The following is a 26494-nucleotide window of genomic DNA, read 5'->3' as shown; positions in this document are numbered from 1 at the left end:
GCCAACATTATTAAGCTGTCAGCAATAGAATGTGAGAAGAAATGTGGAAACTTTTCCTGGTGTCAACTCTAAAAAAAGAATATCTCCCCACTTTTCTCCTCCCCTCCCAAATATGACACAGACCACAAAGAAAAAAATATCTGGCAGGGGTCTTATGTCCTTTCCATAATTCATCAAAAACAAAAAAAAAATTAAAAATTAAGGGGTTTAGTATTCACTTTTAAGTACATTTTTCAAGAGAGAAATATGAAGACTAAAAATGTACATGGTCTATTCATTTTCATGAACTAAATTAGCCTTTCTCAACCTTTCCAACACAGATGAACCCTTGAAATAACTTCCCAATCTCAGCGAATCCCTGCTAAAAATGACTATATCTACAACTCATGTTACATTAGTGTGATGGTCAGTGGGAAGAATGCTCCTTACACTTTTATTCATTCAGAAGAATTACCCCCTTGCAGATGGCTAAAAGGATTAATGGTGTCAGTGGGAACTTATCTGAGAGGCAGAAATTGCTTATTGCACAAAGGAATCCCTAGCAACCCCTGAAGGAACCCCAGGGCTCCATGTAACCCTGGTTAAGAAAACGTGATCTATATGATCAAAAATGAAGATGTCATATAAACAAAGTAGAAACACAACTACATTTACCACCACCTCAAAACCATGAAATTAGAGTCTGGTGTTCCTGATTAGGTGTCAACAATTAGACCCTCTGTAGGGGTCATGCAAGTGGAATCTACCTTGTTCAAACCGCATCTAGGGTTTGTGTTCTCTTTACTATTGATGTGTGTGGAGTCATGCCAAGATCAATAAAGCTCCCAAAGACCCTCAAAAACAAAATTTTTGGATAGGCCTGGCAAGAGATCTGAAAAGATCATCAAATGATTTGAAATCAATCATTCCACTGTAAGAAAAGTAATCTACAACAGGCATAGATTTCAAACAACTGCAAATTTGTCCAGTACTGGCTGGCTGGCTAAGCAAATTCATACAGCTGTGAAGTATGGTGATGGAAAAGTTATGGTTTGCAGTTGCTTTGCTGCTTCAGGACCTGGGCAGCTTGCACTCATTGAGTCAGCTATACATTCCGCATCATATCAAAGTGGGCTTGATGAGAATGTAACACCATATACTGTATACAATAGTTGAATTTCAACAAGAAATCGAAAACAGGCTGTGACAAACCCAACCGGGACAGGGGCTTTTGGAGGGGACTAAGGGCTATCCTTCTACTCACTGATTATGGCCCACGGAGGAGACAGGGGAAGAGGGACCCGAGAAGAGGAAGATCCGGGCTGCTCTGTGCAAAACCAACTGCATAGAGCAGGTAAGTATAACATGTTTGTTATTTTTAGAGAAAAATAAAACAAGACTTTACAATCACTTAAATCTTGTACAGATTAATGGTCAGAGGATATATGGTGGCCCTCCTGTAGACTGGGTTGGAGAAGCTCCTTCACTTGGGAAGTTGAGATATTTATCAACAATATTCTTTAATAAATCTATGAAGATACCTGCATTTCACTTTTTCAGACTGCTGGAACATTGCATGAGTTTTGTCTAATGATGACTTTTCTAGTGGACAGATTACACAAGTGAAGGTTGGTTAATGAGATTTGGACAGCCTCCATCCTGAGGTGACGAGTGGTTAGTTAGCTCACTGTTTATGTTAGCTGTTCATTAGATGTACTGTTTAATGTTTGCATTGTTTAGGATAACGTGATCATGATTTTGTGTGGTATATATTCCCTGTGAGTTTACAATAAAGGCAGTCCCAGTTTGCACCTAAGCTAGTGTTGTCTAGTTCTTGCAATGCTCAGCTATAATACCTGGTTCTAGAGTGAAGGAAGCTTTATCTTGACAGAGGCACCCAGGCTGGGTGCCAGGTGGTCCATCACAAAGGCCTTTCAACACAATATTGATCCGAAGCATCATTATTGTAGGGGTAAGCACAGCTTTATTATCCAACTTTCATTGTATGGTGTATACATCATTGAAAGCAGCAGCGACCCAAGTAGCAATTAGTACATTCCTTTGCGCGGGTGACATTTTATTCTTTTTGAATGATCCAAAGCATAGCAGCAAATCCACCAAAGATCACCTCAAAATTAGAAGAAATAGAGCAGTGTGGACTGGCCTACTCAAAGTCATGATTTGATTCTCATTGAAATTGTGTAGGGGGATTTTGAAATGGGCAGTTCATGAAAGGAAACCCAAAAACATCTTGCAGCTGAAGGAATCTTAAGCCCCATACACGCTATCAGTTTTTCTTCTGATTTTTTCCTTCAGATTTACCAAACCCATATAATATGAGGTCAAACCTTAGGAGTTTCAATTTTTATGCAATCAGGCAGGCCCTTGCACTACGGGATTTTGGTAAACCTGAAGAAAAAATCAGCAGAAAATCTGATAGGCTTTACACAGAGTGTTACGAGTGTTATGCCACGTACACACGACTGTACTTTTTGATAGCAAAGGTCCGACGGAATGAGTCCGTTGGACAATTCGATCGTGTGTGGGCTCCATCGGACCTTTGCTTGCCAAAAATCCGGCGGACTTTAGAAATAGAACATGTTTTGCATTTTTCCACCGGAACTCCGCCGGACCAAGAAATCCGTTCGTGTGTATGCTAGTTTGATGGACAAAAACCGACGCTAGGGCAGCTTTTGGCTACTGGCTATGAACTTCTTTATTCCAGTTCGGTCGTACATCATCACGTTCGAATCCGTAGGACTTTGGTGTGATTGTGTGTGGCCAAGTCCGTTCATTTGGAAAGTCAGTCGGAACTCTGCCGAAAGTCCGTCGGAAAGACCGTAGGACCTAGTCCCTTGAAAAGTCTGGTCGTGTGTACGCGGCATTAGTCAAAACTTAGGATATTTATATCAGACACTAGTGGGCAGTAATACAAAATGTTTGTAAGAAGTCACTTCTGCTAAAGGGTCAATACCAGCTTTTGATGCCAAAGGTCTACCAATTTGTCCGCAGTACATCTATTAATATTTTTGTTGAATAAATTATTGATAACGCTAAGTTTTCTTGTATTCTTATTCAAGTAGATCCCATTCAATCTTGATATGTAGCCCTTCAGATACAGGACTTACTTCACTCAGACAGGGCTCAGAACGAAGAGAGCAGTCTTAATTTACTTTCCTAGTACAATTAGTACATGTACATAATTACTGGTTACTAATGTCATCCTACTTGAAGCAATAGTGAACTGTGTCCCCTGATGGATAATGACCTACTTCCAGTCAACGTCAGCGAGTGCTCTTCACTTCCAGGGGACTTGTACTTGACGGTGACGGCCATTAGCAGTCAGTGGTTTTTAGTGTGTCTCAAGAACATTGGTGATCTGAATGCAGACGGCGGGCAGAGTAGTAGGTGTATCCGGATAATTATCTAGCGTGAGTACATAAAATTTATTAAAGTACGCCGCTTATCAGATTAGGATATGACAATTTAAAAAAGTACTTATTAACCAAACATGAGGGTCAATATTTTTAACATCAATTACAGCTCATTCATTACAAACTTGCACTCATAAGTATGGGGTATATTGCTGCACTTCCCTTCTGCCCCCATCTCAAAGGAATTTTGTTGTCACTATAAAATGTTAAATAAGCTCCCTGAAAAAAAAAAAAAAAAAAAAAGACTGTAAAGACTTATGCCGCGTACACACGACCAGACTTTGACAGCAAAGGTCTGACGGAACGAATCAGTCGGACAATTCGTTTGTGTGTGGGCTCCATCGGATCTTTGCTGTCCAAAAATCTGACATACTTTAGAAATAGAACATGTTTCGGCCGGAACTCTGTCGAACCCAATTCCTATAGAGAAATCCGTTCGTGTGTATGCTAGTCCGACTGACAAAAACGGACCCTAGGGTAGCTATTGGCTACTGGCTATGAACTTCCTTATTCTAGTCCGGTCGTACGTCATCACGTTCGAATCTGTCGGACTTTGGTGTGATTGTGTGTGGCCAAGTCCGTTCATTCGGAAAGTCCGTTGGAACTCCGCCAAAAGTCCATCGGACCTAGTCTATCAAAAAGTCCAGTCATGTGTATACGGCATTTTACTGCTGGTCACAGAACTGGCGCCCTTGAAGTCTTCTGGGAAACTAAGGCCGCGTACACACGCGGGGACTGTTCGCTCAACTTTGTCCGTCAAACAGTTTCAGCGAACAGTCCACTCAAAATTAGCATGGACGGACTTGCCCACACACGACGAACGAACAGTTTGCTGAAACCGTGCGCGATGACGTGAACGGCACGTACGACGGGACGGAAAATACGACGTCCTATACACTGCATTACAACTTTCGGCGTGTAAATCCTTTCTGAGCATGCGCGGAACTTAGTTTGACGAACAAGCCTACACACGAGGGGACTGTTCGCTGAAACCAAGTTTCAGCGGACAGTTTTTTGGAATTTCCGAAAAACTTTGTTCAGCAGACTGTTCGCTGAAACTGTCCGCTGAAAGCGCACACACGGGCGGACTGTCCGCCGAAACACTGTTCAGCGGACAAAGTTGGGCGAACAGTCCCCGCGTGTGTACGCGGCCTAACACTTCCGGAAGGGTTGATCTCCTGTCCCCTGCAGTGCTCCTTGGTTCCTCCCAGCAACCTCCATGTTATGTCTTGTAGTGACATGGAGGTCGCCAGGGAATACCACTGAGCACTGCAGAGGTACAGGAGACTGATACTCCCAGAAGTGTCAATTTCCCAGAAGACTTCAGGGCAGGGGCGGACTGACAACTCATGGGGCCCCCGGGCAACAGGAGATTATGGGGCCCTCCAGGCAATCAGACATTATGGGGCCACACAGTATACACAAACACACACACACAAGTATACAATCACACAGTATACACAGACATGTTTCTAATGGCTGAGAAGGTACTGGAGAGGTGGGACAGCTATAATCTTGGGATTTTTAGACCAAAAGGATGTCGGTAAGGGACATTTCAGAGACAGATGTAAAAAAAAAACACAGATTTTTACATACTGTCCCTAGTTTTACTGAGGCTGGCAACCCTGATGGGGCCCCTTAGTGGCATGGGGCCCTCGGGCAGTGCCCGAGTGGCCCAATGGTCAGTCCGCCCCTGCTTCAGGGGAAGATTACTCACCAACAAAGTGGCGCAGGGCTCTTGCCTATGCTACTAAAAATATTGAATAAAGGTTTTGGTTGGAGATACACTTTAGTGAAAACACCTTTCTACTTTCAACAGTGCTATAAAAACAAGCAGTCAATTGAAACTGAACAATGCTGTAGCCTTAAGCCCCTGTTCACACTGTCATGGCTTCAAAGTCACGTGACTTTAAATCCGACATCCCTGCGTGAATTCATCATGGCTTGCATATGACTTTTTTAACAGAAGTCAATGCAAGTCCTGTTGAAGTTGCACCAAAGTAGTGCAGAAACTATTTTCTAAGTCGGAGCGACTTGCGTCACACCGATTAGAATGCTTCCATTGCCGTTAATGGGGCACGACTTGTCATGCGACTCTCAAGTCAAACCGGGGCTAGAGCAGGAAAGAAAACTCTGAGAAATTAAAACATATTAACAGCCACAGCAAACAACGGCATTCATAGTATTGCAACTGCTTTAAATGAAGAAACATTAAACATTGGTCTATATACACACAGATTAAAATCCATAAGTAATGTTTTTGTAGGGTTGTTGCGTGGCATCATTTGTACACTTATAATTTACCAGCATGTCTTTGGAGCGTGGGAGGAAACCCATGCAACTATGGGCGGACTGACAACTCATGGGGCCCCCGGGCAATAGGAGATTATGGGGCCCCCAGGCAATCTGAGATTATGGGGCCACACAGTATACACACACACACAGGATACAATCACACAGTATACACAGACATGTTTCTATTGGCTGAGAAGGTACTGGAGAGTTGGGGCAGCTATAATCTCTGGATTTATAAACCAAAAGGATGTCGGTAAGGGACATTTCAGAGACAGATGTAAAGAAAACACAGATTTTTACATACTGTCCCTGGTTTTACTGAGGCTAGCAACCCTGATGGGGCCCCCTAGTGGCATGAGGCCCTCGTGCAGTGCCCGAGTGGCCCAATGGTCAGTCCGTCCCTGCATGCAACCACAGAGAGAACATGCAAACCCCTTGCACATAGTGCCCAGGGCTGGGATTCAAACTGAGGACCCCAGCCTTAGCAAGCCAACTACCTGACTAATACAGAAAAACTCACACTGTAGGCAACCTTCCTACAAGCATCTCATAACATAACTGACATGGCATTATGCCAACACATGAACAGAAGGGAACGGTGTACTGGCAGGGATAGCCTCACACTTCCACATTAAATAAAAGCCTGAAGAAAAAAACATAAAAGAGACAATGCCTGTCTTCTTGCCAAAACAGGTGCCTTTTAAACCTAAGTGCAAATGATAATTTTAAAGCAATATCCTTATGTAATTGGGGCTAACAGAAAGAGAGCATTTCTCATCAATTTAATACTCTGCCATACTTTTGCATTTTCTCCCTGGCATGGTCATGTGAAGAATGCTACTATAGCGGTCAGTGATCTTTCATTTAAATTCCAGCTCAGTTCTAGTAAGGCTGCTCAGGCTGGGAAAAGGGTTAACTGTTAGCACTGCAGTTCCCAGGCTTTTTTTTGGGCCGGCCTTTAACCCAGTGTTCCACATAAAAAACCGTGTCCGGTGGGAGCTTGAGGACGAAGAAACATCACAGTACATGGAACCCAGGAACTCTAGAATCAGCATGTGATTAGCATTAGATGCCGGTGTTCTGGTGGACTGGTATGTGAAAATTCAACTACAAAGTGAACAACCTATTTGCCTTTAGTAAATTTGATTTCGATTTCAATTTCAATTTACAAATACCTTACTGGTGACCCCACAATAGGGATAAAAAGTTTTTTGCAGAGGGGAGTATAACAAGACTTGTGACCACTCATTTAAATTAGAAGAAAAGATCCCGCTTTCCTCCTGCACCGTGGTCCAGTCAGGGTTGGAGAAGACCCTCAGATCTAGATGTGCCGAAAAGCCTACCTCACACTGCAATATGCGTCTCTCCCACCCTTGGAAAAGCTTTGGTCCTGCTGGGTACAAGACATTCCTACATTGGACAGCGGTGATTGGGATGATATCTGGGACTTTACATTTAGCTCCCTAGTTTCCTTACGAGACAGGCTTGTGCCGTTTAAAATAGTACACAGAGCATACTACACGTCACATAGACTCCACAAGATGAAACCCGAGCATTACGCAGAATGCTGGAGATGCAACACCTCACCAGGTGACATCTCACATATCTTCCGGCACTGCCCCAAGATTTGGCAATACTGGACAGAGGTACTAGATTTGGTTAATCTGGTCACCTCGGTCTCACTGCTGATAAAAATTGATATATGCTTACTTGGGCTCATAGAAACAACAATACCAACTGTTGCCAAAAGGACTCTGATTGGGCTGTTGCTTTTCTATGCCCGGAAAAACATTGCTATGCATTGGAAAAAACCTTTTGCGCCATCCTTGACTCAATGGAAACGCCTGGTTAATGAAAGCCTTCCATTATACAAAGATACCTATATTAATAGAGGGTGCCCCACGAAGTATGACAAAATATGGTGTAAATGGCTAGCTGAGCCGACAGCCTAAGCCGCCGTACACACGGTCGGACATTCCGACCACAAAATCCGACGGATTTTGTCCGAAACTGGTGTTGCATACACACGGTCGGACAATGTTGTCGGAAAAATCGGATCGTGCGGAACGTGATGACGTTCGTTCGTTACGCCGGGACTACGTTCAGGCTAGTACATATCAAAAACTATCAAACAAACACTGCGCTATCCTTGAAAATAATAACAAAAAAAAAAAGCTGCTAACACACCACAAGGATATCTAAAAGTGTAACGTAGTAAATTCTATACAAAAGTGTACGCTATTTTGGTCCCTATTTCCTTTTACATTTGTTCAACTATTTCTATTGGTGTGTATGGCTGGAGATAATTTACTGCCTAGTACACGAACGGAACAGTTAAACTTGAAATTCCCTTGGAGAATTTACTATTGAGGAATCTACACACAAATATACAAGCTTTTCTGATCCTTCGAATGTATATTCGTTTGGATCCAACCCATCTGGTAAGCGTATACCTCGTCTGGTGAAGGGAATACCACGTGGTGTTTGCATGACTTTTATATGTAAAGAAGGTGGATGGTGATTTCCTGCACACCTGTGGATCAGACACAGATATCGCATATAAGAGACTCTGTATCTTCTTTTTTTTTGGACTCCTTTTTTTGGATTTTTTATCTGTTATTTTTTCACTTATCTGTAATTATTATATATACGTGATTTATAAGAAAACTTCTTTGGTCACCCTTTTTCTTATTTCACACTGTTAATGTTTAAAACACATATGCTCAATATATGAGTGTTTATTATTTTATATGAGAATGGTATAATATGCTTGGTTTTTAGCGCTACACTTTTGTATAGAATTTACTACGTTCAGGCTAGTAGCCAATAGCTTTGGTCTCGTAATTTGATCTGAGCATGCGTGGATCTCCTCTGTTATTTCACGCAACATAAATCTGTAATAATGTTATGCAAGATCGCATGGCGGTCCACAAATGTACTGCTATGCACTGAACCGCTCATGTGTTTTTTTTTGTTTGTTTGTCTGTTTTAAAATACAATAAAAATAATAAAACAAAAAAAAAATTAGAAGAAAAAAGGAGGTTGCACTAGAAAAAGAGCCATCAACCCAGTTGCTATATATATATATATATATATATATATATATATATATATACACACACACACATACATACATACATACATAGGAGCTCCTTTGGCAACTCCAGGGAAAAAACCCCAAAACAATCACCAGAACTACTTCTTTGTTCTGCCTATGCGCTCGCTAGAGACATTGAGAACTTGTATCATGAATGTAGCTGAAGAAGACAAAGCAGGTCAGAAAGCAAGGCCAGGTTGTCATGCCAATATACAGAGCTTGCTCTGTGCCATCAACACAGTATGTGTTATAATAAATCTCCATGGAGACAGTCAATGTTAAAGAATGAGTCATTATCATTGGATTCATTGGCAATTGCGTAAAACAATAAAATACTTTACTCTTGTGGGTTAGGGTGTCTTAGTACCCACACTGTCACTATATTGATGGAAGCATGAAATGCAGCCTCCTGTCCTGAACAAATGAAGCTCTGCAGAACATCATGGAAGCAATAGAAGCCATGGTGGGCAATTAGGTCTATTGGTCTGTAGCACATCAGTCCAGTCTCCAATCTCCAGGTCTTTTTTGAGACAAGATGTTTTTCCAATCCAATTGGGAAAAAAAATGTCCCGGGACTTGGCAGCATTCAGTGCCATTTTCAGATTGTGTCTTCCTTCCCATAGCTTAAAAATGGGAAAAAAACTGCGCTACGGAATACAAATGGTATTGAACGGAAGCTGCAATTCAAAATGTACACCAAGAATACACCAAACAGAAATAGAAAAAAGAAAGAACTGCGCTAACCACGAATACCCAAATGTGAGTAGGGTATGTATATGTGCCAGACCCACGATAAGGGTCTTAGTATCTTAATGTCTCCAAGACCACCTCCAAAGTATAATGCAAACCATATACAAATAAGTGCAATTTAAATGCAAAAACAAACCATAAATACGTGTCAAGAGTGTGAGTTCCCCAAACACAATATGAGTAAATCAAACTCAGTGCATATACCTCTAAAAATAAAGAGTTAAAAAATGGAATAGAATATGAAAAAAATATTTGCAATTTTTTTACATAAATGAAATATCAAGAAAAAAGATTATATTTAGAGACACCCTATATAATGTCCATATAGTCATATGTCAAAAAATAGTAAAATGTCCATATAGTAAACAAACACCAGTGAAGTAAAGCTTCAAGTGGAGTGCAGCAGTGAAGGACAAACTTCAGACAGCTGAGTTATAAGTACACAAAATAAAATCTTCTCCAAAGATGTACTGTGCTTTTCCCAACACCGAATGAGTGAATTGGCTTCTTACCAGATCCAAGCGACCCCCCGTTACAGAGGGTCACCACAGGCGACAATAGTCAAAGGGTATCCGGATAGCGATTCCTCCTCAAGCGATCCTGAATCTTTCACGCGGTAGGGTTATGGCTGTTACTCCACATATCACTCCCAACTTTTTCCTGAAGATGTATGCCTTTTCTCAAACTGAGAAAGGCACACAGTTTGAGAAAAGGCACACATCTTCAGGAAAAAGTTGGGAGTGATATGTGGAGTAACAGCCATAACCCTACCGCGTGAAAGATTCAGGATCGCTTGAGGAGGAATCGCTATCCGGATACCCTTTGACTATTGTCGCCTGTGGTGACCCTCTGTAACGGGGGGTCGCTTGGATCTGGTAAGAAGCCAATTCACTCATTCGGTGTTGGGAAAAGCACAGTACATCTTTGGAGAAGATTTTATTTTGTGTACTTATAACTCAGCTGTCTGAAGTTTGTCCTTCACTGCTGCACTCCACTTGAAGCTTTACTTCACTGGTGTTTGTTTACTATATGGACATTTTACTATTTTTTGACATATGACTATATGGACATTATATAGGGTGTCTCTAAATATAATCTTTTTTCTTGATATTTCATTTATGTAAAAAAATTGCAAATATTTTTTTCATATTCTATTCCATTTTTTAACTCTTTATTTTTAGAGGTATATGCACTGAGTTTGATTTACTCATATTGTGTTTGGGGAACTCACACTCTTGACACGTATTTATGGTTTGTTTTTGCATTTAAATTGCACTTATTTGTATATGGTTTGCATTATACTTTGGAGGTGGTCTTGGAGACATTAAGATACTAAGACCCTTATCGTGGGTCTGGCACATATACATACCCTACTCACATTTGGGTATTCGTGGTTAGCGCAGTTCTTTCTTTTTTCTATTCCCATAGCTTATCCTGTTGCTCAAAGACATGTGCCAGCATTTGCTAGCGGAAATACCAAATACGTGCTATATGTGTGCTCCAACTTTGGAGACTTTTAAAAATTCTAGAGTTAGGACTGCAGATTTTACTGGGGTGCCATGAAATGGCCCTACAGCTTAAGCATATATTTGCAAATGTGTGCAAACAAAACCCCTTGATTGTAATGTGAACTGTAATGCACACAATCGGACTTTCCAACAACAAAACTGTGGATTTTTGTTCGAAGGATGTTGGCTCCAATTTGTCTTGCATACACACGGTCACACAAATGTTGGTCAACAATTACAAACGTAGTGACAAACGAGATGTACGTGATCTCTCCACTACAAACGCTCATTTTACAAGACCGAGCGCTTACGGCTCGTCCTTGATTCCGAGCATGCGTGGACTTTTGTGCAACGGACTTGTGTACACATGATCGGAAAGTCCAACAACAAACCAACAATTTGTTGGCGGAAAATTTGAGAACCTGCTAGCCAACATTTGTTGCCGGAAAGTCCGACAACAAATGTTCAATGGAGCATACACGCGGTCGGAATTTCAGCCAACAAGCTCACATCCAACATTTCCCGTCGTAAAATCCGATTGTGTGTACTCGACATTAGACAGGACAATTTGGTTTGTTTCAGGCTGGTTGGAAAGTCAGCTGGGGATTTTTCTTTGTTGTTTTTTGGCATGCGTCGCCCTTCCCTGTGCTCCTTGTTATAAAGGTCAGTTATAGGATGGGGTGGTTGCCATTTGTTGATACTGTTGGTAATTGGTGAGGAAATGCACTCGATACCTTTGCTGCCATTGTGCTATTGCTGGGTGGGCAGTGCATCCCTATACCTTTAAAGGGGTTGTAAAGGTTCAGTTTAAAAAGGAAAAAAAACATGCCATACTTACCTCCGTTGTGCAGTTGGTTTTGCACAGAGTGGCCCGATCCTCCTATTCTGGGGTCCCTTAGTGGCGCTTCCTGGCTACTACTCTTCTCGTGTGCCCAGTCAGAGAAGTGCTTTCCTTCATGGACACCCTAACGGATGTGCTCCCGTGTCCTAGTTCTGCGTCTACTCACACAGAAAGCAGGACTCGGGCCCCGTCCCCTGGGTCATTGGATTTGATTGACAGCAGCAGGATCCAATGGCTCAATCTATCCAATCAGGACACGAGATACCAGCTGGAGCTCATTCCTGTCGTGGGAAACAGGGCTCAGGTAAGTAAAAGGGGGGCTGGGGGGGGGGGTTTGGGGGCTGATGAGTGACAGAAGGTTTTTCACCTTAATGCAGGTGAAAAAACACAATGGTGTACAACCCCTTTAAGGAGGGGTGGGCTCCATCCAGGCATACCTGCCCACAATCTATTTATTATTATATACAGAATATGTGCTCCAACTTTGGACACTCTCAAAATTGATAGAGTAAGGACTGCTGTACACTGGGATGCCATGAAGTGGCAATGCAGCTTATGCCTATATTTACAAATGTGTGCAAACCATATCCCTGGTTTTAACATGAACTATTATACAGGGCAATTTGGTTTGTTGCAGGCTGGCTGGTAAGTGAGCTGAGAATTTTTCTTTGTTGTTTTTTGACATGCGTCGCCCTTCCATGTGCACCATACTGCAAAGGCCAGTGTTAGGTTGGGATGGTTGCCATTTGTTTGTACGGCATAAACAGCAGCCTGTAATGTTACTGGGTAGCAATTATGAATTCTGGGACATTGCCCGAGCAAAAAATGGTACAGCTTGAGCACTCTTTGCCCTGACCTCTGCCTCTTCATGGGCTATGCTCTTTCCTGATGTTTTGGTATGGCATTTTGACTGTGGGGCAGCCCTGAGGCCCACAACTTGGAAGTGTCACACAATGAAACCCAACAGATATCCCTTGAAAATGTCTAAAGACAGATTAGGGCAGAATGGAGCATTAACAAGGTAGCAGCTTCACAGTTCAGTACAGCTTATTTTTTTACTGAGCTAAAATACGGCCTATTAATTGTAGTATGCCTATGCACACAGGTACGTAAACAAGCACCGTGTATTCTTCAGTAAAAAAAAAAAAATCTGTAATCCTGCTTGTTCCAAACAAACAGAAGTGATGGAGAAATGGAGAGGTTCAGGAGCTCAGAGAACATTACAAGGAGGCAGAAAAACACAGCAAGAAACAATTCCATGAAAAAAAAAAAGATCACAGGGTCATTAAGTAGTGTACATGAAGTGGACTATTTTTGAGGAATTTCTGTGTTCTGTTGCAAAAAACTGCTTATGTTTCAGCTACTATTATTGTCCTTCCCTCTCCACCCTGCAGAAAAAAGGACACATGGGATGGTGGCCCTGGAACTCATGAACAAGAACTTCTGGCTTCGTTCCTTACCCACACATGCACAGTTAAAGCGGAGGTCCACCCTAAAGTGGACCTTCCGCTCATCGGAACCCTCCCCCCCTCCGGCCATACAATTGGCACCTTTCAGGGGGAGGGGGGTGCAGATACCTGTACAGTACAGGTATCTGCACCCACTTCCGGGATAGCGCTCTGCGGAAAGGGGCGTAGATTACGCCCCTTTCCGCAAGTGCCCGCCCCTTTCCCGCAAGTGCCCCGCTGCCTGCTGGGAAACACACAGATCCCAGAGGCCGCGGGGACCGTCCTTATTGCGCAGCGCAACTCGCGCATGTGCAGTAGGGAACCGGGAAATGAAGCCGAAAGGCTCCATTTCCTGATTCCCATACCCAAGATGGCGGCGGCAGGACCCGAGAGACGATCTAGAGATCGGCTTCGGGTGCCGACATCGCGGGCGCGCTGGACAGGTAAGTGTCACTATTTTAAAAGTCAGCAGCTGCAGTATTTGTAGCTGCTGGCTTTTAAAAAAAAAAAAAAAACGCGGAGTCCCGGCGGACTCCCGCTTTAACTCTCTTTTTTCAGAGACTGCTCAGCTGCGAGAGAGCATACATCAGCTTACAAGCAGCTTTAGGAGAGGAGAGATCAGAGTTCATCAGTCTGTTACTTCTCCTTTCACTGTCCAGTCACAGGCGGGGGGGGGGGGGGGGGCAAGACCTGCAAGTCTGGTGCTTCTCCTTTCAATGTCTAGTCAAAGGTTGGGCAAGAAATTGAACCTGTAATACTAAGAAAGGGATGTGCTGTGGAGTTCAGACATTGCTGCATAGTATTAGTCGTACAGTATTACTACAAACAGCAGACTCAGTGGCTCCAAAACGCAGAACACTCATCCGGAGAAAAAACTCGGGATGGTTCAATGGCACTCTCACTCTACTCAAGCAAGAATGCAGAAGAGCTGAAAGAGCATGGAGAAGAAATCCTACCAAGGAAAACCACTCAAACTACCAAGGACTCACAGAGAAATATCACAAAGCAATCTTCAAAGCTAAAAAAGATTATTTCTCGAACACCATCTCATCGGCCTTAAACCGCCCTCGGGAGCTTTTCAAAATAGTCGCTCAGTCAATGAACCCTAACTGCTTAGAGCCCCCAGTAAACGAAACTCAAGATTTCTGTAATGAGTTATCAGATTTTTTCATTGATAAAATCGATAACATCAGGAAAACAATTCACCAGAAACAACCAACCTCATTCAACCAAAGCAAAAAGATGATATTGACACAAACATCCCAGAACCACCAAAGTTCTCTGACCCCAATCCCCACGGACACCGCTAAAAACATCATCAAAAACCTCAGAGACAGCACATCACCAATTGACATTATCCCCACAAAACTCCTGAATGTTCCGACATCTTAGCTCCCACCATAACTCACCTCATAAATCAGTCATTTAAAGAAGGGATGGTTCTGGGCGCCCTCAAACAAGGCTTCGTCAAACCCCTGCTAAAGAAACCCAACCTCAACCCTCAGGACCCTAACCACTGCAGACCGATAACAAGCCTTAACACCATCTCCAAGATTATGGAGAAAGAGGTAGTACAACAGCTACAACGCCACCTGGACACACACAAACTCCTGGACCCTCTGAAAACAGGCTTCCGCCCAGGCCATGGAACAGAAACGGCACTCCTCAAGATATGGGACAACACCCTAGAAGCAGCAGATGATGGAGAATCATGTCTCCTGGTACTGTTGGACCTCAGTGCAGCGTTCGATACAGTGGACCACAATACTCTACTCATTCGCCTCACAGAAGTAGCAGGAGTCACAGATTCAGATCTACAATGGTTCGCATCCTTCTTAGGAAATCGTTCTCAGACAGTGAAACTAGGAGCATTCACCTCTGAAACCCGGGCAATCTCTTGCGGAGTCCCTCAAGGATCACCCTTGTCACCAGTACTCTTCAACATATACATCCGTCCACTCCTCAAAATCATCAGAATATCAGACCTCTGCTTCCACTCATACGCTGACGACACGCAACTCTATTTTCGTATCACCGGACAAAAAGACCATCATCAGCAACTAGAAAAATGCCTCACTTTGATAGACGACTGGATGACCACTAGCTCCCTCAAAACTCAACAAATAGAAAACAGAGCTTCTTATGCTACACGCAAACCAAATTCCCAAACCAAGACCCCTTGGACACCACCCACCATCTTTGGACAGACCATCTCTCCAAGGGCCAAGGCCAAGCGTCTCGGAGTCATTTTTGACTCAGAAATGTCAATGGATGCACAAATAGGACCAGTAGTCAGCGGATCCCACCATCTCCTCCGACTGCTACGTAGACTCATCCCCTTCATTCCAAAAGAGGACAAAGCAGCGGTAGTTGGAACAGTCATTAATTCACGACTCGATTACGCAAACTCACTCTACATAGGACTACCCCAATATCAACTTGCACACTTACAACTCATCCAAAAACATGGCGGGAAGACCGATAACAGGAAAAAAACCTTGGGAATCCATCTCCCCTTCCCTGAGGAGCCTACATTGGCTAACCGTAAAGAATCGTACCACATGGAAGACTCTCTGCCTCACCCACAAATGCATACATGGAGACAATCCTCAATACCTACGTGAGAAAATAAAACACTATAAACCCAATCTTAGCCTTCGATGATCTAACCAAAACCTTCTCCACATTCCCAAATCCCATTACAAATCAAAGGGAGAACGGAGATTCGCAGTCCAAGGACCACGGCTATGGAACGCTCTACTGACTTATATCCGCATGGAAGAAAACCATCTGGCCTTCAGGAAAAAACTCAAGACCCACCTCTTCTAAGGCCGCGTACACCATCAGAGAACATGTTTGGGAAACCCAAATCAACTCTACCATTCATCATAGCCCCGAATCTTTTCAACATTATTGTAGTGTTTATTTCTCAAATCTGTGTAGGGTTTTTTTTTTTTTTTATGTAATTCGTTTTCATTCCATCGTGCCCGTTGGGCTCCACTTATCTGCATCCCTTAGTCATTCTTATACAAAAAAAAACCATCCACCATCCCCCCCCCCCTTGGTCTCTCCTCTATATCAAGTAAGTAAGTGAGCCACTCGGTCCGCCCTTATTCATTCAACGCTGTTTCTGCCAACCTTACGACGAAATCTTGGAGTTTGCTGATATTTTTCCCAAACTTTCCATCTCTTTACAAATCCCGTTTCCCCTGGTTCTCCGCTATACTTTAAGAACTCCAAATTGTGAATTCTATTGATTTTACTGAACCAGCTTTTCACCGAGGGGGGCTCTGGATTTTTCCAGTAACAGGGGATTAAGCTCTTTGCAGCATTTAATAGGCTTGGTATCAATGATTGCCTATATCAGGGATATGCAATTAGCTGACCTCCAGCTGTTGCAGAACTACAAGTCCCATGAGGCATAGCAAGACTGACAGCCACAAGCATGACACCCAGAGGCAGAGGCATGATGGAACTTGTAGTTTTGCAACAGCTGGAGGTCCGCTAATTGCATATCCCTGGCCTATATTGTTTGATAGACATGGTGGTCCCATGCAGTAGGCATACCCTAGGATCCTCTGGGATTTTTAGACCGGTGATTTCTTTAATTATTAAAAGTACGGTCTGCCAAAAACAGATTTAATAAATGTGATGCAGCTCTCCTTAGTATTTTGTAAGGAGTAATTGAGTATTCTAGTTGGCCTTGGAAATCATTGGATTGGTTGGATGTTGAATAGAACTGGTCTGTTTTGTGTTTTCATCTATTTTATTTTTTTATGGTACATGCTACTTTTCAGTCCTTGTCTTATATTGATTATTACCATGTTATTATGCAGTCAGAAGTGAGTTTCTATCCATTTGTCACAGCTGTATTGAAGCAGGAGGTGATAGGCTAAAGTCATCATCATCCCTACTCCTTCTGTATTGTCCATGGCCCACAAACCACCATTTATCCCAGTAAATAATCACAAAGTTGCCTAGCCGCACGCGTCCTTGAGCGATAAAATGCAATAAAACCGGTATGTAAGAATCAGATGGTCATTAATGGTGACTAAACCATTAAGTGCATTGACAGGAAGTATTTGGTGGACTAAATGATTATGGTTTGTTACAAGTAATAGAAAAAGTGATGAGTGACAGATCAGAGGTTATAGAAGAGGAATCTGTTGTAGAAAAAAAAAAAAAATTGTTGAAGCTTAAACAATATAAAATGAATCTTTAGACGGAAGCTGCCCAGAGATGGAGTGATGAGTGGCAAGATATCTGCAAACTGCTACGGTGTACATGGTGGCACATCTGGTGACGGGTACATGTGAAGTATGCTTATTCAACATCCTTCCTTCCCTTTAATCCATAGTGAAAGGAAGCACTGGCCCAAGAGAAATTTGGAACAAGTGGTATATCTCTGCTTATGATAGGTTTTAAACCAAGACACCCATAAATTGAAAACTTGACTCTTGGCCTTTAAAAAAAAAAAACCAGAGTTAAAAAAAGTAAAAAAAAAAAAAAAGACCTGCTATTGCTCATTTTTTTTTTTTTTGAAGGTGCAAATTCTTGGGCTGTCATGATCATCCTCGCTTTACTGCCAACACCTAATTTTCAGAAACCTATGTTGTTACTATGTTTCCAAACTATTGTATAATACTGCATGTCCGTCGTTGCCAACACAAAAAGCAATGGTAATGAAAAGGTTTACAGGTGAGGGTGAATCTTGCACTGCCTGTGATTAGCGGTGTGCAGTGTCGGCTTCCTGGCGGGTTTCGGGCAGGTGGGTTGGGACTAGGATCCCGAACATGCCCAAGCCCATCTCTACTTAAAGCAACATGTATCTCATTTTAAAATGACCCTACATGCACTACTGCTGTCCTAAGGCTTCTGTGAACCCGAAACAGCCATGAAGAGATCGAAAAAAAATGAAGGAAAGAAGAAGAAATTAAAGAATGCATAGTTAAAGCAGAACCTCACCACTGCCTCAATCCCCTTCACCCAACCCTCTTTCGCAACGCCATCTTCCAAGGTCCGAAAAGTGTGCTGCTGGTTCCCCTTAGATATCTGAAACTCGGCAGAAACTGGTGGTATATATGCACATGCACAGTAGGTTGCTGCGCATTTGTACAAAACCCACCTTTTTCTGGTATATGGGCAATCTAGTTGCATGTGTGTAAGGGTAGGGTGATTGGGTGGTCATCATGCCCTCCATGTTTCCCTCCTCGGGTGCAAAGCAAGGGTTATTATGAGAGGCCTACCCTGGGTGGGTTCTTTAGGGCACTTTGGACAGAGTCATTGTCTTACACAGGGGGTACCTTTGCTGGAATAACCGACTGACCTCTAATAAAAACTCTCGATGTAAAATAAATCACCACGGTTACTTGTGCATTTAGGAGGGACATGCAGAGCCCTTGCCCTCTCCACCTGTCCAGCATATCAATGCTGCCTCACTCCCCGTAACGGTTTGGACCCCCGCCGTCCATCTAGTGTTGTCTCCATGCACACACTTCACTTAATTCTTCCTCTTTCATACCTACCCCGTTTCCCCACAAATAAGACCTAGCGTGATTGTAGGTGATGGCTGCAATATAAGCCCTACCCCCCAAAATAAACCCTACCCTGTTTCCCTGAAAATAAGCCCTACCCTGAAAATAAGACCTACAAGGACTTTAACTAGGGCTTATTTGGGGGGTAGGGCTTATATTGCAGCCATCACCAACAATCACGCTAGGTCCTATTTTGGGGGGAAACAGGGTATGTACAGGCTGGGTACATCTGTGGTGCTGATCTACTCCTGTTGCTATGGGAGACAGATCATTGCAGGAGTGCTGACATCTACCTTGCTGCAAGAAGCTATACCATCTGTCACATGTACACGCTTTTGACAGGCTTCAAGAGAAGCCTTTGTTACTCTTGGTAACCACTTGTGTCTTCACATTGTATTAACTCTTGTATATCTTCATACCCCCATGAGTTTACTGACCACAGATGTGGACTATATGTGCCAGTTCCTTGCATTTAAGTAACTTCAGACCAGGCAAACTTTTAAAACTTTTCATCAAGAATTATTTAGCATTATGACATACACACACAACAGTCCAACATTAAGTGCAGTCTTTTTCTAACATTCCTAGTTCCTAACTCAGGCTTGTGGCTGCCCCAGCGTACCTGCATAGGATGAGAGTCCATACTTAGTAGAGTCCATAGACAGTTTCTTAAAGGAGAAGTACAAGTCCCAGCAATCTTCCCTAATAGTGGCAACTCTGATCCCGGCATGTCACTAGCAATCCAAACTACGGCAATGGTGATGAACAGTACACATCTCTGTAGCTCCAAGCCCCAGGCTGCGAACCCCCTGTTCCTTTTATAACACATGGAATCAGTGGGTCGGACCCAGCAAAGCCCGCCAAAAAGAAAACTTGAAAACATAATTAACAATACCTTTCTCAACTGGGGCAGCATTTACCTCTGCCTGCCTACGTGCAGCATTTCTTTGCATCTGCAGAAAATGTGAACAGCACACTGCCTTCTGGAATAGCTGTGATCTAGCAATCCCAGGAGGAAGCGAAGGGAGTCAAGCCTATATATATTGCCCCAGGACGACGTCAATTGTGACAAAACGCGTAGGGAGGAGCGACATGCTGACGCCACCGCGTTCAAGCAAGGGCTGCAATCAAAAGCTGGCCGGCTTGGAGTTTTACTGCATGAATTTGTTTGTCTAAATGTAAGTGCAATACTTTTTATACTTAATAAAGTCCCTACTATAGAAGCTGTTTTTTCTCATGGCGATTATCTGGCAATGTGTACCTGGGAATGATAAACATCTGGGAAGACTCTGTGGCCTTTGCTGCATATTTAAAGGCCTGGGCTGGGTATTAAGCCAGAAGCGAATGTGATCTCCTGTAGTGGGAGATCAACAGGAGTCTGTAAGCGGCAGTATGTGTGGAAGTGGAAGGCACTTATTTCCTCATCACTATTCCCGGGTGTATTGCGTGCGGATTTCACATGGGAGATCTATCATCAATTGAATGGACTGTCTATAGTGTGCTGATATATCAATTTTGTTTCACCATACTCACTTGGGCGGCACAGTGGTGTAGTGGTTAGCACTCTTGCCTAGCAGTAAAAAAGGGTCGCTGGTTTGAATCCCAACCACGACACTACCTGCCTGGAGTTTGCATGTTCTCCCTGTGCCTGCGTGGGTTTCCTCCGGGTACTCCAGTTTCCTCCCACACTCCAAAGACATGCAGGTAGGTTACTTGGCTTCTGTCCAAAATTGTCCCTAGTATATGAATGGGGACCCTGGATTGTGGGCTCCTTAATGGTAGGGACAATCGTAGACACTCACTCAGGTTGAACTGGATGGACTGGTGTCTTTATTCAACCTTACTAACTATGTAACTTCATAAGAGTTAAAAAAGATTAATTCATATTGCACAGATTCACTTTTTATGGAAAATATAGCGCAACTTGATATTGGAAGTTTTATTTATTTACATATATATATATATATATATATATATATATATATATATATATATATATATATATTTATATTTATATATATATATATATATATATATATATACATATATACATACACACACACATACATACACCTACTTAAACTATTTTTTGTAGTGGGGGGAACCAGAACAATAAAATGTTACTGTTAAGAGTTAAGTTCCCCTTTAATATTTTATAGTAAGAAAATATTAAAAAATATAGGAGTTAGGCTTAAAAATTAATGAGTTATCTACTCCTTAATTGCATTTTATCCAGCAAATGAACCATCTACTGCAAGAAGAGGAAAAATGGTCAACTGGAAATGATGATCAGGTAATTTATCCTGACAGACCATTTCCTATAATTATCTTTTGCAACATTTTATATGGCTTTATAGCCTTTTTATTGTGAAAAGGAAATTAAATGGAAAAAATAAAGGAAAGCCTTGTCAGGTCAGGGTCATCGTAGGGATACGACCTTGGCTGTCTAATCTTTGGCTCTGGCCTTTTATTGCCCAGTAAAGAACAAAAAAAAAAAACCCTGATCATTATAGACCTAAATCTGCATCAGGCGATAAGGCGATGACAGCACCTACATAATAGTGCAAATAGACCATGACGTCTAAGGCTGTCGATGTGTGCATTAAAGAGCACTTGATGACATTCATTGATGCCCCTTTGGTAGCCTTGAACAGCAGAACTCTTGTCTGAGTATTTCACTGATTCAACATATAAGGGGGACAGGTTTCACACATTCATGGCCATCCTAACTTAGGCTAACCCCGGGCAAACTGATGACACCACATGGGCATCAGATTTAGGCACTGCTTTACAAAACTGTGACAATAAGGCCTCGCTCACACACGGCGTACTAGGTGTACATGTATGGAGCGTATCCATGCAGGTGCCTGATTGGGAGCAGCATCTGTGTCCGTGCAGCCGCTGCATCCCAACTGACATCAATGGGACTGCTTGCATAGTGATGCATGCAAAAACTATGTATCCTTGTGCGGGTAAACATGCAGGCGTATGCTTTAAAATGCCCTGTGTGAACAAGGCCCAAGTGCTCCTGGGTGCTGAAAAAAGCTTCTTACTAGAAAACCAATGAACACATACAGTTGAGCTCTAATAGTATATACAGTCCTGGGGCATAAACAAAATATTACTACATAAGGAAACTATATTAACCACTTCCTTACCCACCCATAGTTATATGACGCCCGCAGATGGGATCTCCCATCCTGGGCGGGCATCATATGACGTCCTCCCATTCCCAGCCACCTAGGGGGCGCGTGCCCACGGCGTTGCTTGGGACCCGGTGCGCATGCCCGGTGGCCGCAATGTCCGCCAGGCACACGCGATTGCCTGGGAACACAGCAGGACTGTGGATCTGTGTATGTAAACACACAGATCCACGTTCTGTCAGTGGAGAGGAGACTGATGGTGTGTTCCCAGTACAGAGGAACACCGATCGGTCTCCTCCCCTTGTGAGTCCCCTCCCCCCCCACAGTTAGAATTACTCCCATAGGGAACATATTAACCCCTTGTTTATAGCGCAAAAAAATAAAAACCGCAGAGGTAATCAAATACCCCCAAAAGAAAGCTCTATTTGTGGGAAAAAAATTACGTCAATTTTGTCAAAAGTGCTCTGGAAAGGAAGGGGGTGAAATCGTCCGGGGCTGAAGTGGTTAAAGTGTATGTAAACTTTGCTGAGTGGTAATGGGTTTTATCCCAGAATTTGTTTTTATCGCTACAGTATCTGTGTCCCTGTTAGGGGGATTCACTCACTATTTGTGATGGTGACCATCGTCATCAGGGCTGTATGTGCAGGAAAACTCAACATTTTGAGTTGTCACCACAACAGGAATCTTAGGCGTGTGCCCGGATGTGCCTGGGCACACCCTTATCACCCTATTCGCATTAGCATTATATCTCTGTGTACCAGCAGGAAGATGGAAAAGATCTCCCTCTTACCGGCTCTGCCATAAGAGAAAAGTGTTTATGAACTTCTTTCACTGTGCTGGCAGGAAGATCAATGTTCCAGGGTCATATATATGTAGACACACACGTGTGTTTAAGCTTGTGTTCAAATCGGGATAGCTGTTCCAGTGACAGAAATTTCTGGCATTTTCCTCACTTTGGAGAGATTTCCATTCACTTCCTTTTGTGATTTCCATTCACTTCCTGTTGTGATTTCCATTCACTTCCTGTTGTGATTTCCATTCACTTCCTGTTGTGATTTCCATTCACTTCTAAATTAAAGCCGAAGTGGTGGCTTCTCTGGGTATTGGGTGTCCAGAATTGGGGATCCAAGCACAAGTTCAATGATCACACTATGTAGTGCTCGCCTAGAGGCCGATTATGTGATCTTTCACCAAGAGGAGCTTCCTCCTGCACCTCAAGTGTAGGGTATTGGACACTAGGGAGTTGGTCAGGCTCATCAACCCTCTCGCTACCAGGATTACCATCTCCCATGAAAAGGCACCAACTTTCACCACTTTGCTGGTTACCCATGACACCAACGCTGGGCCGAATTTCCCACCAACTCTATATCATGATTAACCCTTTCCTGGTGACCCCTCTTGCATCCGCTCTTCACCCACTTTTAGTACAAGCCCTGCTCTTTTGATACTCGCCTACATGCACAAGTTTTAGGAACTTCAGACCAGGCATGTGTAAGTTTGAGAACTTTTACTTGTTGCAAATTACAGAATTGATATGACACACTCTCTCACAGATTGCCCCACACACAGTCATAATTTATCCTATCTCAGGCTGCCCAAGTCATACCTTCAAGGTAAGAAAAGTCCTTTCATAAGAGTCTATATCCGACATCCGGTACCCCGACTGGGAACCACAAAAGGGAGGCCACACGCTCAGTACAGCTTCACATAGGGCAACATTCCTTCCTCCTCCTTCCCATTTGGAAGGAGAGACCACTTATATTTATAGCCCTCCATAAGGGGGCAGAGCTATAAACACCCGGAATTGAGCAGACTTAACCTTTAACTCCCTGGGCAGCCCATTACACAAAAACTCAAGACCTAATACAACACAGTGCAAAGCAGAAACATGAGGTAGTATACACCACAATGGTAGGTACCTTCAAATGCTGGTCAGAATGTCACCCTTTCATACATCTAACAACATTAGTGTCATGCTCCTGGCTATACCAAGTGTCGTTGGCCCTGGAACCATGAAGGTACCATTACATAGGAAGTAAACTAGCCACAGCTCAAGGAACCCCTAGCAACCTCTGGAGGAACCCCAGAGTTCCACAGAACCCTGGCTGAGAATACCTGATGTAAGATGTCAAATATCCTTCCCTTTTCTACGTGGAAAGTGGAATCAAGCCCATGGAGCTCCCGTTTCTTGGTGAGAACATTAGGTGCTGGGGGCTTTACGACAGGTTTGAGAATTGACAGCTATCACAATACGTGTTGTTCTCGGTGAGACATCTGGCCACCATAAAGGCCCAGCGCCATTTTAAAATCTACAGACCATAAAATGCGAGATCCGAAGCTCCCGTAGCATAAAGGGTCATCTGTTTCTGGCTGATAAGATATAAGAGATAGCTTTACACCAACAGAAAACCCTATTATCTCTTATTCTTTCCTCCACAGTGACGTTGTGGCGTCTGTGCGGAACTCTGCCTCTTTGTTCGTCATGGACTCAATTCTCTTATGGTTTCTGCCTCTTTTTTTTTTTTTTTATTCCGTTAGCTCATTATTCATGTTTTATGTGACTGATTGAAGATTCAGGTCATTAAGTCTTTCCCTCCTGGGAATTGTAATGGGGTGAAAAATTGCTTTAAATGAAGTTAATAACTCGCATCTCCCTGTCCTCTCAGACACAGTGCCATAAACGTCATTACAAAGGATTGGCGGGGTGAGGAGTCATTTTGTAGCGCTTAAAACAAATCAAATCTGATGCGTCATATGTGCCAATACAATTCATTTAAATATATGCCTCATTTCCAGTATATTTTTTCATACATATATATATATATATATATATATATTTCTTTTTTTTCATTTCAACTGTCAAGTGAGCAACTAAAAAGGAAAAAAAAAAAAAAAAAAAACAACAACTGCATGCACTTCTTATCTTCTGAGACTGCTGAGTGGTGCAGCATACAGTTTCTGTTTATGCTAGGGCTACTTTTACACAAATAAATGGATCTCCTTAACTGTCTTGCTTTAAACTGGTTGTAAACCCTTACAAACCACTTTGACCTACAGGTAAGCCTAGATTAAGGCTTACCTGTAGGTCCAAGAAATATCTCCTAAACCTACACGGTTTAGGATATATTTGCCAAAACACAGGCACCGCTGTCTACGGCGCATGCGCCGTAGACAGTGGCGCGCAGGCGCACTGGGCAGGCCGCAGATCGCCGCGATATGCGAGAACCAGGAGAACCAGTCCCAATCGGGCTTTTGCAAGAATCTCAATCTACAGATTTATATGAATTAACATGCAAACGTTCTTGGGACAGATTGGTGTTTGGTCCCTCATTTCTCTTTTTATGAGCCTGACAATTGACAGTGTGCTAGTCTGTAATAACTTTTCAACCTCAAACACTGCACATTGGATGGCACAAAGAGTTGAGGAGCTGGGATTTTAAAAAAGGTACACCATATACACAGACAACAATGTAAGAAAGCAATATATAAATCATTTATTAAACATAAACAAGATAAAAGTAAGTACCACAGATACAGTCAACATTCTGGGTATAACACACATCTCAGCCCTAACTGCCGAGAGAACTGGGGTCACATACAGGTTTATTCTCTTGTCCTACTATTTCAACGTGTTTCACCAGGTCGGCTTCATCAGGAAAAGTACGAGAATATCCAATAGACATAAAATGACAAGATATGCAAAGTCTCACACCTAAGGCTTTGCATATCTTGTCATTTTATGTCTACTGGATATTCTCGTCCTTTTCCTGATGAAGCCGACCTGGCAAAACATGTTGAAATAGTAGGAGAAGAGAATAAACCTTTATGTGACCCCAGTTCTCTCGCCAGTTAGGGTTGAGATGTGTGTTATACCCAGAATGTTGACTGTATCTGTGGTACTTACTTTTATCTTGTTTATGTTTAATAAATGATTTATATATTGCTTTCTTACATTGTTGTTTGTTTGTGTATATGGTGTACCTTTTTAGAATCCCAGTTCAACTCTTCTCTTTGTGCCTTATTATTATTAGGGATGTTGGTACGTTACGTTTGATAATTGCTGCTGACCTCCTTCCTATACCTGTTTTGAACTGCATATTGGATGTATGAGGTCAGCTAACGTGGGGGGGGGGGGGGGGGGCACATACTGTCAGGCTTTAAGTGACCACTGACCCCTGAAACTCAATCAAGCTAAAGTGTCAGGCCTACTCAAAGTATAGTTAATAAAGGGGGCCCATATGGAGCCTTTAAAAGTGAAACTGTGCAATAATACCAATTTAACCACTTCAGCCCCGGAAGGATTTACCCACCTCCTGACCAGGCTATTTTTTGCGATACGGAACTGCGTTGCTTTAACTGACAATTGCGCGGCCATGCAACGCTGTACCCAAACAAAATTGACGTCCTTTTTTCCCCACAAATAGAGCTTTCTTTTGGTGGTATTTGATCACCCCTGCGGTTTTTA

At 42.8% G+C, this 26494-nt stretch overlaps 1 protein-coding gene across 2 annotated transcripts in view; it reads right to left on the bottom strand.

The window, feature by feature from the left end:
* Positions 1–26494, bottom strand: part of PDYN (prodynorphin) — a 59861-nt gene that overhangs the window by 6042 nt on the left and 27325 nt on the right. The window contains exon 3 of one of the 2 annotated variants that reach the window (XM_077460428.1): positions 3252–3405. The exons of the other annotated variant lie outside the window; for it this stretch is intronic. Within the exon in view, the coding sequence (XP_077316554.1) occupies positions 3252–3315 (64 nt within the window). The 5' untranslated portion in view covers positions 3316–3405. The remainder of the gene's footprint in view (positions 1–3251; positions 3406–26494) is intronic. 2 annotated transcript variants of the gene reach the window in all.

Source organism: Lithobates pipiens, unplaced genomic scaffold (genome assembly GCF_037356315.1).
Source record: "Lithobates pipiens isolate NorthernLeopardFrog02 unplaced genomic scaffold, aLitPip1_a1.2 Scaffold_28, whole genome shotgun sequence".
Lineage (NCBI taxonomy): Eukaryota > Metazoa > Chordata > Amphibia > Anura > Ranidae > Lithobates > Lithobates pipiens.
Note: the sequence above shows the minus strand (reverse complement) of the source record. Positions and strands in the feature narration are given on the sequence as shown.